Source organism: Salvia miltiorrhiza, chromosome 5, assembly GCF_028751815.1.
Source record: "Salvia miltiorrhiza cultivar Shanhuang (shh) chromosome 5, IMPLAD_Smil_shh, whole genome shotgun sequence".
Lineage (NCBI taxonomy): Eukaryota > Viridiplantae > Streptophyta > Magnoliopsida > Lamiales > Lamiaceae > Salvia > Salvia miltiorrhiza.
The window spans coordinates 26,501,226-26,520,281 of record NC_080391.1 but is presented as its reverse complement, the minus strand read 5'-3'; the positions used below and the strand labels follow the sequence as shown (position 1 = coordinate 26,520,281).

Below are 19,056 nucleotides of genomic sequence, written 5' to 3'. Positions count from 1 at the left end.
GTTCGCTAATATTTTCACCACGCCGCAAGTATACGGGTAGTTGTAATATATGGAAGCAAGGTCGTATCCCACAAGGATTAGTAGTTCAATCTAATGATTATCCTAATTCATTTTACTAGACTATTTAGACTAAACGATGGAGTGATTGGTTTGATTATCTAACTAAATACTTAACAAGTGCAAAGACAAATGAAAACAAGTAAGCAACGTGGACTAATGTAATGATTAAGACGATTTAGGGACTAGGCATCGATGGTTAAGCAAAGGACTTCAATTATAGCTCAATACTAATCTTGACGATCCTAATTATCTAGAGTGATCTCCCAACTAGTTCTAGCCCCCCTCCCGGATGACTAGAACGGTAGATTACGGGTCATAGTTGCCGTCCCCGGTCAACTTCTAACCTATAACTCCCAAAAGCACACAAAGATCAACATACTCTCACCCAACTCTCAATCTCCCGGTTATCGAATTGATATGTTTCAAACACCTTATCTATTACAATTATTCTTTCCCGATTCAAATTGCAAATTAGGAATGCATAGAATGTGGCCAACAAACCATACAAGAAATAAAGCAAGGGTTTGAAAAGATAATGTGCAAAGGAACAAACAAGATTTATATTGAGCACAAATAATCAATCCATTACAATAATCATCTAGCCTAATCCCCAAATCAAAGAGAAATTAGCCTATCATGTTCAACAATAACATACCCAATAAAAAGAGAAACATAAATGAAAGAGAGAGAAAGAATGAACAAATCCTATTGAAAAGCTTGCTTCAATCCTCTCTCCTCTTCAATGCCTTCTTCAAATGGGTAACAAGGAGTATTAATGGGGGTTGAGTGTAGTTATGGAAGCTAGGGCTTGGGTATGGAGGTAGGAATGTATTGAATGTTGGAGAGGGTGAATGATATGAGAAAAAAGGGGGAAAAGGGGGTTTTGGGCAAAAATCACGTCTGGGCCCACCAAAGGGGGCAATCCCGCCTTTTTCCCGCGACCACGGCATGAACCGCGGTCAAGAACGCGGCCAAAATGAGAGGAGACCGCGGTCGAGGCCCGCGGTCGAGGCCCGCGGCCGCGGCTCGGACCGCGGGTGATTGCCAAAAACGTTCTGGACTGCTCTGGAGCAGAGGTTCGCGGTCGGGCCTGCGGCCGCGGCCCGGACCGCGGCTTACTGGGCAATTTTGGAGCAGAGGACCGCGGTCAGGCCCGTGGCCGCGGCCCGGACCGCGGGGTCCTGGGCTTGATGCGCAGTCCGCTTGTTCGGCTCCGTTCTCCCTCGTCCGGACTCGGATTTGGTTGCCGTTTGCGCTCATGGATTCCTCTCGAGGCGTACTCCAATCTCATGTCTTCAAAATCGTCCAATTATTCTTTGATTTTTCCTGAAATCACTCCAAAAGATACACCAAGCATCAAAACTCAACAAAACTCAAAATTGGGATACAAACACATATTAGCAATCAAAATATGAAGGGAAATAGCAACAAAACATGTGGAATTGAGGTACGAAAACCATGTTTGTCAACCCCCAAACTTAAAGCATTGTTTCTCCCCAAACAACAAAAAAAAGAGAAATAAAAGATAACAAACATGTGATAATGAATTGGTGTCATTTCAAGGGCTTCGATTTTTTTTCAAATGAGTACCACAAGTAGATGTGCATTTCAAGAAATCACAAGTGTCAATGAGTTCAACATTAGAGCCTTCCAAGCTTGAATCCTCACAAAGGTGGATGTTTCAATGATGCACTCAACTCTCAAGTGTTTAGATTGGACGTGTTTGCACTCAAATTGAAACAATGTATGCAATCTACCATAAGCTTGCCATTTATCCTAACTCTCTATACTTCAATGTGTTATAAATGATGATCAACAAGGGCTTTCATAAGGTTGTAATGAGGGCTCTTTGGTGAGGTGAGGTGTTTTTAGGCAAATGACTCATGTCCCACAATCTAACAATCACAATGAACAAGTCAAATTCACCATTTCTCTTTTTTTAATCAATCAAAAACCAAAATTCCTACATTTCTTCTTTTCACCCTTAGTGATACTTATCATGATATGATTCAAAAGGCAAATCACTCCCCTTTATGCTATTTTATTCACATTCATTTCCATTTCTTTTTCTTTCTTTTTCTTTTTAAGCTTATAGGGGACTAGTGATTTTCACTCAATCAAAGCTTGATAGGCAATTTCAATCATTTCCCAAACCTTTTCATCAAAGCAACCACTAACACTCTAAGTTCTACCCCTTTATCATTGGTTCATTCAAAGAATGGCTACGAGGCACAAATGGGGTAAACTAGGATCATATGAGAATTTGGACACAATTTGAGTTAAGTGGCTAATAAAGATGGCCTTAAATCACTTCAATATTAACAACACATCTACTTTTATTTTCAAGAGAGGACTCATGGCAAGTTCTAGAGATCAACACACATGCTCAAATCATTTACACTCAAGAACAAAATGAGATTGTAAATGTATGACAATCAAAGGCTCAATTCTCACAAGCTCATTTCTTTTTCAAGTTCTTGGAGGTATAACATTTAGCTCATTGTCACAAGTTCAAACTCTACATGCAAAATCATTATGTGATACACAACAACTTTTTTTTTTGAAAAACAACAATCATAAGCCCAAAAACCAATCAATTCATCATCACAATATTTGCTACAATTATCCCAAGCAAAACAAAAACAAAAATATCAACCCAACTAACTCTCAAGCTTTCATTTATTCAACAATAACAAAAACAAGACAATAAAACTAAACCAAACAAAAACAAGTAAAACAAAAGATAGATGAGACAACTAATCCATCTTTCCCCTCCCCCCAAACTTATTTCACACAAAGTGGAAATGAGTTTGGAGGAAAAGAGAATGAGAAGTTGTCTCGGACTCACAAAAAAAAACTAACATAAAAAACCACACACATATATAAATATATACATAGATTAATATATAAATACCTATGTATGTGTGTGATTATTGAACTTGCAATAATTAAAGGGTACCTTGTTGGGGTGCCTCCCAACTAGCGCTTAGTTTAACGTTGTGAGCTCGACGTCTTCACGATGGTGTCATGGCTCGGGGATGGTGCCAACGAACACTTCAACTTTTGGTTTCAAGGGCAAATACACCTTGATTCTTTCCTTCTCAACCACAAAGGTTCTTCCATCCTTCTTTCTCAATTCAATTGCTCCATTATTGAAAACCTTGTTGATTTTGAAAGGACCCGACCATTTTGATCTTGGCTTTTCCGGAGGTAGTGATTGACGAAAGGTGAGGAGAAGGACTTCATCATCGGGTGCAAACTCCCGTTTGTGTATCATCTCGTCATTAGCACTTGTTGTCCTCTCCTTGTAGAGGCTTGACTTCTCAAATGTGTGATATTCATCTAACTCATTGAGTTGGAGTACACGGTCTTGCTCCATTGGATGTATCTCATTCTCACCAAAGAATGCATACTTCAAGTGTGTGGGGAGAAGATTCAACTCCAAGCTTGGAGATTTCTCCTCTCCCTTTTCTTTCTTCAATTTTTCCTTCAAGTTGATGCAAGGTTCGATCACTTGCATCATTTTGCATTCCTCCATTTTCATTCTTTCTTCATCATCTTTGTGCTTGGGAGCTTTGTGGATTGAGAAGGTAACACTCTCATCATTCACTCTCAATGTGAGCTTGCCCTTTGCAACATCAATTAGGGCCCTCCCTGTCTCCAAGAATGGACGTCCAAGGATCAAAGGTACATCCTTGTCCTCAACCATATCCAACACCACAAAATCCACCGGAAAAATGAATTTGTCAACCCTCACCAAGACATCCTCCACTATCCCTTTAGGATATGAAACGGAACGATCTGCCATTTGCAAAGCAATCGTGGTTGGCTTAATGGTTCCTATTTCAAGCTTGTTGAAGATGGAGAGAGGCATCAAATTTATGCTTGCTCCCAAATCACACAAGGCCTTTCCAAAACGATCATTTCCAACATCACATGGGATAGTAAAGCTTCCGGGATCCTTGATCTTGATAGGTAGCTTCTTTTGAAGAACGGCACAACATTCTTCGGTGAGGTTGACCGTTTCAAATTCTTCCAATTTCTTCTTCTTGGATAGAACTTCCTTGAGAAATTTTGCATACTTGGGCATTTGTTGCAAAGCTTCAACAAGGGGGATATTGACATTCACCTTCCGAAAGATTTCAAGGAATTTGGAGAACTCACTCTCCACATTCTTCTTGGGAAGCCTTTGAGGAAAGGGGATTGGTGGGCAATAAGGAGGTGGAGCTTTGTACACTTCCTTCTTCTTTTCTTTATCATTTTGCATTTTTGAAGAAATGCCTCCATCATTGCTCTTCTCTATTTCAACCATGTCCTCCTCTCCCAAGCACATCTTGGACTCTTCAAAGGTTGTCTCACCAAGTATGTTAATAGCTTTGCAATGCTCCTTAGGGTTTACAATTGTGTTGCTTGGAAATTGCCCTTGTTGGCGTTGATTGCTTAAAGATTCAGCAATTTGTCCCACTTTCATCTCAAGCATTTTTAATTGGGTCGCTTGAGCCTCCAACCTTTCATCGGTTCTCGTCATGTAGGCTTGAGTGGCCGTCATGAATTTCATTAAAATTTCTTCAAGGTTGAGTTTCTTCTCTTCCTTGATCATACCATCACTTACCGCAAATCCGGGTGGTGGTTTCAAGAAGTTGTTGGGATTACCATAGGCAAGATTTGGGTGGCGATTTGTTTGAAATCCTTGATTGTATTGCCCTTGCCCTTGATACCCTCCTTGGTGTTGAGGATGAAAGTTTCCAAAGCCTCGATTATTGTTAATGTAGTTCACATCCTCAATATTGGTCCGTTCCTCCACTATAGGCTCCGGCTTTGATGTGGACATAGCATCAATTTTGCTATTCATAGCGGTCAATTGAGCCGTCAAAAGAGCTATCGGATCCGAGCTTGTTGTAGCCGCCACCTTCTTCAAAATAGTCCTCTCCCCCGAAAATTGGTAGCTATTTGCGGCTAAATTTTCAATGATGTGGGCGGCCTCCTCGTGGCTCTTCTCCAACAATGCTCCATTGGCCGATGCATTCATGTCTCTTTGCATCTCACCACTACACCCGATATAGAATGAGCAAATAATGGTGTTTTGATCCAAACCATGGTTGGGACACTTCCTTATCATCTCTTTGAATCTCTCCCAAGCTTCATAGAAGGTCTCTCCATCGAATTGATGAAATTGGACAATGTCCTTCTTCATCTTCATTGTCTTACTTGGAGGGAAGAACTTGATAAGGAACTTTTGAGTCATTTTCTCCCATGTAGTGATGGAACCAATCTCCAAAGATTGATACCATGTCTTGGCCATGACCCTTAGTGAGAAGGGAAAGAGTCGGAGTCGAATGGCATCCTCCGGGACTCCATTTATCTTGATAGTATCGCATATTTCCAAGAAATTGCCGAGATGTCCATTCGGGTCATCTTGAGAAAGACCGGCAAATTGATTTTGTTGCACCATGTTAATGAGACTCGCCTTGAGTTCAAAATTGTTGGCATTGATTCTTGGGGCATGCACTCCCCCTTGTTGGACCACGGGTTGGAACATATTGCTAATAGGTGGTGGTTGTGGTGCATTCCTTTGAGCCTCTTGCTCATTGATACGCCCTTGCATAGCCTCTAATTGTCTTTGGAGTTGGAGGATCAATTCTTGATTTTCCGTCATGTTTCCCTCCATTTATTTCTCTCTTCTTGCTCTTGCTTTGTTGTGCCGGCAAAATGCTTCAACCTCAAGGTCAATGGGTATAAGAGGTGCACCCTTAGACCTTGTGTTCATACACTACCTACCAACCAAAAAGAAACAAAGAGTCAAGACACAATCTTAAAATTGAAAATAAAAATAAAGCAAGTAAAATGTCCAAAGTAGTTAAGCACAATGATTCAAAATATCACAAGTAATCAAACTAAACTAATCCCCGGCAACGGCGCCAAAAACTTGTTCGCTAATATTTTCACCACGCCGCAAGTATACGGGTAGTTGTAATATATGGAAGCAAGGTCGTATCCCACAAGGATTAGTAGTTCAATCTAGTGATTATCCTAATTCATTTTACTAGACTATTTAGATTAAACGATGGAGTGATTGGTTTGATTATCTAACTAAATACTTAACAAGTGCAAAGACAAATGAAAACAAGTAAGCAACGTGGACTAATGTAATGATTAAGACGATTTAGGGACTAGGCATCGATGGTTAAGCAAAGGACTTCAATTATAGCTCAATACTAATCTTGACGATCCTAATTATCTAGAGTGATCTCCCAACTAGTTCTAGCCCCCTCCCGGACGACTAGAACGGTAGATTACGGGTCATAGTTGCCGTCCCCGGTCAACTTCTAACCTATAACTCCCAAAAGCACACAAAGATCAACATACTCTCACCCAACTCTCAACCTCCCGGTTATCGAATTGATATGTTTCAAACACCTTATCTATTGCAATTATTCTTTCCCGATTCAAATTGCAAATTAGGAATGCATAGAATGTGGCCAACAAACCATACAAGAAATAAAGCAAGGGTTTGAAAAGATAATGTGCAAAGGAACAAACAAGATTTATATTGAGCACAAATAATCAATCCATTACAATAATCATCTAGCCTAATCCCCAAATCAAAGAGAAATTAGCCTATCATGTTCAACAATAACATACCCAATAAAAAGAGAAACATAAATGAAAGAGAGAGAAAGAATGAACAAATCCTATTGAAAAGCTTGCTTCAATCCTCTCTCCTCTTCAATGCCTTCTTCAAATGGGTAACAAGGAGTATTAATGGGGGTTGAGTGTAGTTATGGAAGCTAGGGCTTGGGTATGGAGGTAGGAATGTATTGAATGTTGGAGAGGGTGAATGATATGAGAAAAAAGGGGGAAAAGGGGGTTTTGGGGCAAAAATCACGTCTGGGCCCACCAAAGGGGGCAATCCCGCCTTTTTCCCGCGACCACGGCATGAACCGCGGTCAAGAACGCGGCCAAAATGAGAGGAGACCGCGGTCGAGGCCCGCGGCCGCGGCTCGGACCGCGGGTGATTGCCAAAAACGTTCTGGACTGCTCTGGAGCAGAGGCCCGCGGCCGCGGCCCGGACCGCGGCTTACTGGGCAATTTCTGAGCAGAGGACCGCGGTCGGGCCCGTGGCCGCGGCCCGGACCGCGGGGTCCTGGGCTTTATGCGCAGTCCGCTTGTTCGGCTCCGTTCTCCCTCGTCCGAACTCGGATTTGGTCGCCGTTTGCGCTCACGGATTCCTCTCGAGGCGTACTCCAATCTCATGTCTTCAAAATCGTCCAATTAATCTTTGATTTTTCCTGAAATCACTCCAAAAGATACACCAAGCATCAAAACTCAACAAAACTCAAAATTGGGATACAAACACATATTAGCAATCAAAATATGAAGGGAAATGGCAACAAAACATGTGGAATTGAGGTACGAAAACCATGTTTGTCACCCGTATAATTATTCATGGCCAGAGACGATTCAAATCTTCGCAAATGTATGGCACATCGACCGGAATGATTTGGGATTTTTCTTCAATTTGTTCTTTCTTCTTCAATTGCAAGCACTGAAGAGGGATAATTCTATTCTATACTTTGGATATTTTTTTCGATTGGAATGAATTCGGTATTAGGGTAAATGGTAGAATAAAGGTATTTGTTTTTTGTTTTTTAACAGTTTAATAATGTTGTAAATTCCAAGTGGATCAATAAATCCACCTAATAAACTTACGGCATTCCACGTCATTTTTCGGGCGCCGGAAAATTTTAACGGGACACAATTAAAAAAATATTTATAGGTTGGGTACCAATTATATATTATCGAAAAGTTGGGACATAATCGATAATTCGACCAAACAATAGGATATAAAATGACATTTACCCAAAAGAAAATTACATTCTCACTTATGGATCAGTACAACGGTAACTTTTTACCGCCAAATTTTCTCTCTCCCATTATTCTATCTATTTAGCCCATTATTCTCTCCCTATTTAACTACCTAGCCGTCATTCTCCCTCTCTCTCTATTTTTCTTTTTTTTCTTTGCGTGTTTTCAATTTTTATTTTCTTTTCTTTAATTTTTTTTTACTTTTAGAATTTTTGTTTTTTCTAAAATACAGTTTGGTTAATTAAAAAATTCAATATGCATATCAAATTAAATATCATGACAAGCTTTAATTTGATTTATAATATATAAAAAATAAATTTAAAATAAAAAAATATTCAAATTAAATTTTTTAAAATTAATCCCTTTCTATCTCTTATTTTATCAAGGGAGTTAGTTTATCATTTTTTTTTTGTTATTAGCATAAAATATTTTGTGAAATCATGAAAATTATGTACTCCCTCCGTCCCGCTATTTAAGTCTCGTTTCTTTTCGGCACGGAGATTAAGGAGACTAAAATTAAGAGTTAAATTGTGTCTTCAAAAAACTTAATGTTAGTTTAATTAAGCACCGCACCACCGCCTGCACCACCACCGCACCACCGCCGGTAAATCACCACCGCACCACCGCCTGTACCACCGCACCACCGCCGGTAAATCACCACCGCACCACCGCCTGTACCACCACACCACCGCCGGTAAATCACCACAACCCCACCCAAATCGAACTTAGAAATCAAACGATTTCCCCCAACCAAATCTGCAACCCAAATTAGGGGTTATGGTTTTGCAGAGGGTTAGGGGAGATCAGAGGTGAGAGGCGGAGGCGGAGGAGATCAGAGGGAGGAAAAGGGCGGCGACGAGAATTGCTGTCGCTCAGCCAAGGGACAGATCCGGCAAGTGAGGGCGAAGGGCGAAGGGCGGCTTCCTTCCTTAACAGATCCGGCGGGGGTGAAGGACAGATCCGGCGAAGGGCGAAGGACAGATCCGGCGGGGGCGGCAGGTGAGGGCGAAGGGCGAAGGGCGGCTTCCTCCCTTGACAGATCCGGCGGGGGCGAAGGACAGATCCGGCGGGGGCGGCAGGTGAGGGCGAAGGGCGAAGGGCGGCTTCCTCCGACGACGAGCAGGGGAAAGGCAAGTGGAGGAGAAGACGGCTAGGGCGGTGAAGGTGGAGGAGAAGGCTTCCTCCGGCGACGAGCAGACGACGGCGGTGGAGACACAGGCGCAGAGAGAGAGACGAGAGAAAGAGAGAGAAAGAGAGAGATAGAGAATAGAGGGGAAATCAATTAATTAAGGGTTTATTAGTTGAATAATTAGTGATCTCATTTAATGTTAAGCATCCCCTTATTATTTCCTTTTTAGGAAACGGGACATTATCGGTGGGACAACCCAAAAAGGAAAATGGGACTTGAATAGCGGGACGGAGGGAGTACATTTTATTATGCAAGACTGCAATTATTTTTATTACTCTTTTCTTTTGAGTTTTTATTTTATAAATAAATAAAAGAGGAGTTTTTTCGCTTCATTTTTTCCCTCTATTTTTTCTCTCTTCTTCTGTCAATTTTTTTAATAGTTTTTTTTTCACTTTTCTTTTTATAATTTTAATTCTCTTCTAAACATTGTCAAATTTAATTTATAAAAAAACAATATATATTCAATGTGCATCTTAAGTTTAAGTTTGTCAGAAGATCTTTAATATGATATAAAAATTATAAAAAATGAATTTAAAACTAATAGGTTATTAAAATTTTAAAATATTTTATTTTCTTTCTCTTTGTTAAAATTTTACAACTTTTTATTTATGTTTGTGTGTGAAAATATTCATTTATTATTATTATGAGAAATACAATAATGTGTAATTTTCATTATCAAATAATTTAATAATTTTAATTATCATTACACTTTATACATAATTGAAAATTATGTTTTTAAATTTAGAATTTTATTGAGTAATTAGTATTTTATTTTTAAACTATATTTTGCATTTATTATATTTTTCTGTTTAATATTTATATTTATTTATTTAAACATATCATTTAACTTTGATTTCGTCGTCGTGCTAGTTATAAAGAAAAATTACTCCTCTGTTTCAAACTTTCAATAGACAATCATGGGTAGTCTACTATTCCCTCTGTCTATGAAAGAACTTCTTAAGAGAGAATGACACAAATTTCAAGAAAAAAATTATTGAATAATTGAAAGTGGATAAAAGGTTATTGAAAGTATTATGAGTGGTAAAAAAATGTTATTACTATTGAGTGGTGAAAAAGTAAAAGTAAGCAGTGGGGTATAATCCAAAAATAGGTATGAAATTCTTTCGTGGACGTTTCAAAAAAGAAAAGTAGAAAGTTTTTTCATGGACGGATTGAGTATTAATATAAGAGCACGTCTTGGGTTCAACAGATTGTACCATACAACCGAGTTACACCTACACATAGATCCTAACCCGCACCTTCATTTGAATCCGCATCCTGACCCGAATCGTATAAATATTATTATGGGTGCGGATCAACACAGGGTTGTACGTTACAACCGGTTGTACACAAATTTGTGTTAATATAATAAAATTATAGATATATGACTTCGATCCCGATCTCAATATGTCTCACTCTCACACAACAAATAGTTATATAAGTAGCAAAACTGAGAGAAGACAAGTTTACGATCACCTCTCCAAATCTAAAGACAATTCGAACATAAATAAGCTGTCAGAAATTGCTCATCAATTGCTTTGGAATTTACTTTAGGTACAAAAATCAGGATATTAACACAGGATCTTTTTACACTGCATTACACATCTAAATATTGTTCAATTTCGGTATAAATCAGTTGAAGAATTACAAGGGATCAACACAAACTACAGTAACAAGTCAGAGGTCCAAGGAATTCTAAAGACAATACCTGACCAAACACGATATACTATTTCAAACAGATATTCCCAACTATCATAAATCAGGAGATTTTAACATTCAAAGGATCTATCTACCTTGTTCAGTTGAATATTAGGACCATATAACAAAAATTTGGAAGCATAACTTAAAAGGGAAGTAGCAAGACTAGATTTAGAAGAAGCATTTAAATGGATCTTTAATGTAAAAAGAAATTGTGGATGACCTTTAGTCCATATTAACTGTAGTGTAGACCAAGAAAGAATTTGTTTTTGTGTAGCTGGACATCAAAGCTTTCCCAAGCGTGGTTGGTTGAGAAAATGCTAATTCTGTATGGTTGAGAATCATGCCTGTGCAGAAACTATTCCTATAGCAACAGAAAATAATATCATATCAAATTATGGCTCTTAACTCTTAAGAATCAAGAGCTAATAAATAGAATTTCAACATCTTGAACATTTGGTCATTTCAATCAGCTTCTTTAAGGTGTAAAAGCAAAAAAATCACCCTTACTTTTGATTAGGTAACTTGTTTTCTTCTATAGAAACTTGAGATAATGATACTTTTCATTTTAACTAATTCAATCGATAGGCACCTAATGAGAAGAAACAATAGCATGAGAACTGAATGAAAAATAAAGTTACCTTGCCGCATCAAGCAAACTTCTAGCTATGTTCTTCCTCCTGTTAGAAGGAGAGACCCAAATGGCTCTAATACCGCAAAGAGCTGGTACAGCCTCATTTTTGCACAGAATCGTTCCATCATGGGTTCCTTCTTCTGGATGTTTGACATGTTCCCTTTTTATGACTTCCCTCTGGAGACAAACACCACCAAATTGAAGAGTGGAAGAGGTCCTCATTTTTTCCTTGGCAGGAAGGTTACTTTTTTCAACCAATGAGCTTGAGAGTAACTTGTAGGCCTTTTTTATTGGCTCGGCAACAAGACATCCGGATACTCTTTGTGATGAAATAAATAGATATACCTGCTATCATGCAAAATGCATAAGTTCTCATGCTACTTGCAAACTAGGAGCCATGAAGTTAATTCACAATCGTATAAGATGTTTAAGATTCTAATTTTCAAGTAGAAGTTAGCAAGGAGAAGAAAATTGAGGAATTTGATTTTTGGGGTAAAGGAAAGATAAATTAATAAAAGAGCCATTACTATTCTTGATGGTTGCGCAATAACCAATTCTGAACATCATGAAGAATTAAAGTATCGAAGAGTATCATATATTTTGGATACCTTACACTGCTTATTAAGTATCCACCCCTCTCCAAGCTCTGTTTCAATCATCTGCACAACATCCTCAACCTGCATTTATACTAAATCAACCATTAGATCTCCCCGAAAAGAAGGGTGAAACAAAGATGTTCATCAAATATAAAGCTCTTTAACCATCCAGTACCTTTTTTAACTGAGCAGGAGGATCACCATCTTGCACCAAGATTATGCGCCCCTTGTCTAGTTCATCTATAACTCTTTCATTGCGCCAACCCTTAAAGTAAAATAAATATTTCATTTATAAAACACAAACTTAGAAGACTAGAATATAGCATTGATTTAACTAACAAACAATATATGAAAAGAAAACACAAATTACAACCTTAAAAGGTAATCCAAGGGTGTAGTTCTTGTGAATTGTTTTGTGGACCTTTTCATCAACTTCATCACCAGGAGCATACTTGAAACTACACACTTTACATGTATGAAATAGAAAATCCGACTGTCCAACTTCCAAGAATAGCTGTGCGTACTTTCTCTTCTTATTCAGAATTTTGCAACTCTTGCCTTGCTCCAATTTGGGAAGCTTGTCCTCAAGATCATGTCCATTGGATGTTTCTCTATTCAATCCACAATCAATTGAAAATGTTCAGCATCGACATAGTCAAGAAAGTATCAACAGCATGAAACATACGAAAAGTAAATAAATCAATATATTGATCCACATTTTTGTTAATCATAGTGGGCATTGCTTAACATCTTCAGTCTAAAAGTTCAAAGATAACTACCTGCCCAATAAAACCTAACACAGAGAATAAATATACTAAAACTGCAAGAGAGAAAAAGCTACTCAGATCGAACTAAAATTTCTGCATAGTACATAAATCTGAAATTCCAACTCATAAAAGCATTCAAGCACTCATTCACTTCCCCAATCCCCCAAAAGGTTAACCAGTAACAAGGTAACAAACACATATATGATATATCCTGAAAATTGAAGCAATCTATTACGCAGTTACACAAACAACAGATTAATCGAAATATGTACTAAGACGAGATCAATTCAAGCGATAGATAAGAAAACGACGAGAATTACACTTCTGGATCTGAACGCGCGCGTTTATAGGAGACGTCGGTTTCCTGTTCTGCGGTTGATTCTCCTGCAACAACGGAAAATGGAGACGATTCCAGTAAGTGAGAAGGCGACGGCTTGAAGAAGGCGTTAATCTTTGGCTGCATCTCCGCCGATTTGCGGAATTCGTTTGGATGACTATGATTTGTCCAGGGCACGGTGGCAGCGACTCAAAGCTGGGCGAGGGCTATGTGAGATATAGTGAGAGAAAGAAAGAGATCTAGATAAGAGAAAATCAAATCCCTTACCTCTCTAGCAACAGTTGCCGGACAATGGTCTGCTACCGGTGAGCTTCACCGGCCGGTCGCGAGGGAGTGGAGCGGGAAAGTTAGGGCAATTTCTGACATTTCATTTCTGACGAGAGCTCACGAACGATTTTTTGATTCTGTGAATTAACAAAACAAGATAACAAAATCTTCAAAGATTAAACCTTAATCTATGTGTCATGCTTAGAATTATCCAATTTTAATAATTTATCAATTATAATCTTTATCATTTATTAATTAATTAACTATTACATTCCATATAAAGATTCATTAATCTTAATAAATATAATTAATAATAAATATATATATAATAATAATAATACTAATATTAACATAAGTATTTTCAGAATCAGTGGATCGAGGATCCGAGGGAGTTAAAGGAAAAGGTGAAAAAGCTATTTCGAGACTTTTTTTAGAAGAAAGAACAGAGTCTTACCGTCATTCTCTCCAGATTTTGTCTCCAAGAAACTCACAAATGAAGATAAGTCTTGGCTGATCCGTCCCTTCTCAGAAGTAGAAATAAAGAAAGCAATTTGGAGTTGCGATGCAAACAAGAGTCCAGGCCGGATGGCTTTAATATTCATTTCTGGAAAAAAACATGGGAGATTATCAAGATGGACTTCCTTAAGGTGATGAACGAGTTCCATTCAAATGGCAAGATACCTTGAGGAGGCAACCCATCCTTCATTGTGCTCATACCCAAGAAAGAAGAAGCAAGCAAAATCGAGGAATTTCGACCAATATCTCTAATTGGTAGCTTGTATAAGATCTTAGCCAAAATTCTTGCGGAGAGAATGAAGGCAGTGATGGATCCAATCATCTCGGATAATCAAAGTGCTTTTATTAGTGGCAGATACATTTTAGATGGGGTCATCGTCTTGAATGAAGCAATTTCGGAAGCAAAGAAAAAGAGGAAACAAAGATTGATTTTCAAAATCGATTTTGTGAAAGCATACGACTCGGTGGAGTGGGACTTCATTGACATCATGCTGGAAAAATTTAATTTCGACCCCAAATGGAGATGTTGGATCAATGGCTGCCTGTCTTCGACAACAGCGAATGTTCTTTTAAATGGTTCACCAGCAGGCGAGTTCAAGCTAGAGAGGGGTCTCCGACAGGGGGATCCCCTGTCTCCATTCCTGTTTTTACTTGTGGCGGAAGGCCTACATCTACTGGTGACACGAGCGGTGGAGAGGGGTTTCCTGTTCCCAGCGGAGATTGGGAAGGAGAAGGTTAAGGTGTCACATCTCCAATATGCGGATGATACAATTTTTATTCTTGACAATGATGATAGAAACGTGGAAACAATCAAGCATGTTTTGAGTTTATTTCAGTGGATTTCGGGTTTGGCAGTTAATTTCAATAAGTGCTCCATCATGGGGATTGGGATAGACGATCAACGTCTACAACAGAAGGCAGGTTTTCTGAATTGCTCAGTTGGCACAATCCCATTCAACTATCTGGGAATAAAGGTCGGAGGACATTGGAACAAAATTGTTGAATGGGATTATTTGGTTGAAAAAGTTAGGAAGAAGTTGCAGGGATGAAGGGACAAGAACCTCTCGTTTGCTGGCCGAATCACCCTTGCAAAGGCGGTGCTTCAGGCAATACCCATCTATCAGCTATCCTTCTCCCCAATCCCAAAAGCTACGGTTAGTATGATTAACTCTCTTTTGGGTAAATTTTTGTGGGGAGGAGGTGAATCTAGAAGTCAGATCACATGGGTGAAATGGCAGGATGTTTGTCTCCCAAAAAGAGAAGGGGGACTTGGTTTGAAAAATATCGAATGGTTTAACAATGCTCTGATTTTGAAATGGCTTTGGAGATTCCTAGAGGATGATGGATCTTTGTGGATTAGAGTCATTAAGTCACTATTCGGTGAATTGATATGGGTAGAAGAAGGGACGCTGGAGAGAGGAGGGCGGAGAGTGGGTGGAGGGTGGTGGCCGAAAATTGTGGCTCTGGGAGTTGGGGAAGCAGGATCATGGTTTGGAGAAAATTTGAAAAGAAAGATAGGAAATGGAGGAAATACTAAATTCTGGTCTTATGCATGGAAGGGGGAGCAGCCTCTTAAATCCTTATTCCCACGTCTTTTTCTTCTCAGCAATAAAAAGAATGAGAATATATGTGAAATGGGGGAATGGATAGATGGGAGATGGGTTTGGAATCTCAAATGGAGTAGCGAGCTTCTTGACAGGGAGGTTGAGGCTACTCAATCTTTGCTTAGCCATATATCTGGTTTCTATCCTTCTGAAGGCTCAGTGGACAAATGGATATGGAGAGCGCAAAAAGAATGAGTCTACACCGCCAAATCTGCATATCAAGCAATTAGGGAGCAAAGAGATGAGAGAATGGCAGAAACGGAGGAGATGAAGTCTTATGCAGATTTGTGGAATACGCCAGCCCCTCAGAAAGTGTGAGTGACAGCATGGAGAGTCTTCAGAAACCGACTTCCAACTTGTGACAATCTAATTAGAAGAAATGTTCTAGTTGGAGAAGTGGAGAAGAGTTGTGTGGCTTGTTTTTATCTGCAGGAGTCGGCGACTCATCTGTTTTTTGAGTGCCCAAAATCCGAAATGATATGGGATCATATTCTTAGCTGGATGGGATACAGTTGGGCTCGACCGCAAGGTATTCTCGAACATTTCTCTTATTTTGTGTTTTTGGCAAATGGCAAGAAGAGTACTCAGTTTTTAAAGGCCTTGTGGATGTGCACAATTTGGGTAATATGGAGAACGAGGAATGATAGTAGATTCGAAGATAAGGTGTGGGAGTTTAAGAGCTTGATCATGGAGATTAAGACTAGAATGTGGAGTTGGAATAAGATTTTTGGTTTTTTTTCTTGGGAGCCATCCTTGTTGGAATGATGTTCACCAAAGCTTTTTAGCTCTCTTTTGTAAGCTGCATTTGGTACCGCTGGTACCGTTCTCCTTTTTATTAATATGCCTTTTTCTGATAAAAAAAAATTAACATACATATAATCTAAATTAATAAATTTTATTATTTATTTTATCTCGATAAAAATTAATCTTAATAAATATAATTAATAATTCATGTATATATATAATAAAATTTTATTTTATTATATATATACATGAATTATTAATTATATTTATTAAGATTAATTTTTATCGAGATAAAATAAATAATAAAATTTATTAATTTAGATTATATGTATGTTAATATTATTATATACTCCATCCGTCCCACGAATGTATTTTAATTATTAAATACGAAGTATAAGTTAATTATATATATATAATTAACTTATACTTCGTATTTAATTCAAGATATAATATTTTTTATATCTAATTCAAAAATTAAGATGTTTTTATTTTAATTTTTAAAATATATAATTATATAAGTAAATAATAAATAATAATTAAAACAATAGGTGGGCCAAAAAGCTCCAAAACCCCACCAAAGCCCGATCGGCCCAACGGTCGTTGGGGGCACATGTCACGTTTTTAGTATGCCATCATGTTGGATGCATTTAAATTATTTATTTTTATGTTTCCCTTCATGATATAATTAGTACGTATTATCATTCATCTCTCAATTTGGCGTGACCGCAAATTTGCCCTTTTAAAAAAAAAATTAATTAGTGTAGTATGAGATGTAAATGTCTATTTTGCTAACTCCATTGTTTCAAACAAATGGGTGCTTTATTTATTTGAATACGATTCTATTAACTTTAAGTTTGCTTAATTTATCGAATTATAATCATTAGATTGAAATAATTGATGTCATTAGTATTATTTTAGATTTTTGTTTAGTTTTTATTATCGTTGTGAATTTTATTTTTCATAAATTTATAAGAAAATTAAGGTTCTAAGAAAAAAAATATATCACTAGGAATTATGTAGAATGTACATGCGGGAGTTAGGTACATGAAGTGATACACGTTCTGAAGATATGATAAACTTGTGGATAAACACAAGACTCCTTATTCGAGTGGAATTATTCATTAGATATACTTCTACATACTATCTAATCTTGCGAATGATATCAGCAGCATGTGTGTGGACTCCATATTCTTGGAGGATAATTATCAGATTGATCGTGCAACGTTATCCTGATGATTTCTCATCAAGTTGAACTTCTACATGCTCCATCTATATAAAGTGAAGAGAAGAACGAGATTCAACCGCCCATTTTTATTCTCTTGATTTCTAAAATATTTCGTGTCTTGTTAGGTCATACTTATTTTTCGTGTGATCTTGTGAAATCGCTCTTTGTGTTCTTGAGTGATTGTGTTCGTGATTTGTTTTCTTGCACTAATCAATTGGTGAGTTCTTTGTTGAGATTAGGTGGTGAACGAGTTGTGTTCACGCCTAAGAAGTTAGTTGTCGTATTGCTTCCAATTGTCCACCGTTGGTGATGTTTTTGGAGAGATACAATGGCTAAGTAAGATTGAGTTTTATTGTAAAGCAATGTGTATCTTAACTTCAGATAATTGATCGTTTTCTCTGGGCAAGCCCTAGACATAAGTGTTTTATCACCGAATTGAATAACCATTCTTGGCGTACTGTTCTTTAATGTTTTAGTTATATTCTATGATACAATATATCGTACGCACTTACATTATCTGTTGCGAGAATATATGTGTCTTACATTATCTATTGCGATAATATACATGTATTTGGACATGTGACAATTTCAACATGTTTGTCATATATCAACTCGATATATAAGTTTGTAATGCCACATCTTTTGATAAGGTTTTTTATAGAGATGAATCAATCTTTTTAAAGAGATGAATCAATTTCATATACTTCATTCGTCTCACAAAAACATAAATATTTTGCCGTTTTGGGGTGCCTCATAAAAATATGAACATTTCTATTTTTGTACACTACTCTATCACAATTCCTTTACTTTTTATCTCTAGTTATCATAGAGTGGGACCCCTTTTCCACTTAGTTAGAGAGATAAAAATTTTATTAGAGAGAGAAAATCGAAAAGATATAGAAATTAGAATAATATATAATGAAAATAAAAAATCATAATTGGATTATTTTTTTAAAAATTGGTGTTGCTTATAAGAAAATGAGAAAATAAGTTGAGATAGATGAACTTATTTTTTGGGGAGCTTATAAATTTTACAGCTTATAAACTCTTTAGGAGTTTCTTTTGCCAAACACTTTGAAGGAGCTTATAAGCTATTAAACAACTTATAAGCTGTTTTAAAGAGCTTGTAAACTTAGCCGAACACTGTCTAAGTTATGTGGCTGCATATCGTTATCATATTCTAAATAATCTCTCTGTGTGTTTATTTTGTGTTATGTGGCTGCATACCTTTTGTCATATTCTAAATCATCTCTCTATGTGTTTATTTTGTGTATATATGAGATAGTAAGGAGTTTTTGCTACTTGGCCGCATCTTTTTTTGAGCAACTCTAAGGAGGTGATTGGTATGATGGAGTGGAATGAGGGTGGAATGGAATGAAGTAGGAATGAAATGAAGGGAGGAAATGAATAACAAATCTTGGTGATTCCTTTATTTGGTATGCATAAGGAATACAAAAGAAATGGAATTGTAATTCTTTGTTTGATTCCATTCCTATGATTGGTATCTAAAAATAAATTCTAGCAATGGAATGGAATTATTTTGTTTTACTAAA

At 37.5% G+C, this 19,056-nt stretch overlaps 1 protein-coding gene and 1 non-coding gene across 5 annotated transcripts; one reads left to right on the top strand and one right to left on the bottom strand.

The window, feature by feature from the left end:
- Positions 1-5,150: 5,150 nt before the first annotated feature.
- On the top strand, positions 5,151-5,257 carry LOC130987301 (small nucleolar RNA R71). The gene has a single exon (XR_009089690.1). It is a non-coding gene; the product is annotated as a small nucleolar RNA R71 (small nucleolar RNA).
- A 5,371-nt stretch (positions 5,258-10,628) lies between these two features.
- Positions 10,629-13,606, bottom strand: LOC131025446 (protein CHROMOSOME TRANSMISSION FIDELITY 7). Of its 4 annotated transcripts, none has more exons than XM_057955234.1 (7): positions 13,415-13,606; positions 13,131-13,342; positions 12,417-12,654; positions 12,219-12,308; positions 12,056-12,124; positions 11,455-11,795; positions 10,629-11,177 (listed from the first exon to the last, which is right to left on the bottom strand). In XM_057955234.1, the coding sequence occupies exons 2-7, from the start codon at positions 13,271-13,273 to the stop codon at positions 11,039-11,041; spliced, it is 1,020 nt and encodes a 339-aa protein (XP_057811217.1). In that variant the 5' UTR covers positions 13,274-13,342; positions 13,415-13,606; the 3' UTR covers positions 10,629-11,038. The 4 variants fall into 4 exon arrangements, with proteins under 4 accessions (XP_057811217.1, XP_057811219.1, XP_057811216.1 ...); XM_057955236.1 differs by having other exon boundaries at positions 11,455-11,792; XM_057955233.1 differs by having other exon boundaries at positions 13,131-13,353; positions 13,415-13,573.
- Positions 13,607-19,056: the final 5,450 nt, after the last annotated feature.

What these genes read in the sequence shown, in the direction of transcription:
- LOC131025446 (XM_057955234.1), bottom strand. Translation starts at nt 13,273, where the DNA reads ATGCAGCCAAAGATTAACGCCTTCTTCAAGCCGTCGCCTTCTCACTTA. An exon ending in GCGCGTTCAGATCCAGAAGT is followed by an intron (nt 12,655 to 13,130) that starts GTAATTCTCGTC and finishes TGGATTGAATAG; the next exon opens with AGAAACATCCAATGGACATG. An exon ending in CTCCTGCTCAGTTAAAAAAG is followed by an intron (nt 12,125 to 12,218) that starts GTACTGGATGGT and finishes GTATAAATGCAG; the next exon opens with GTTGAGGATGTTGTGCAGAT.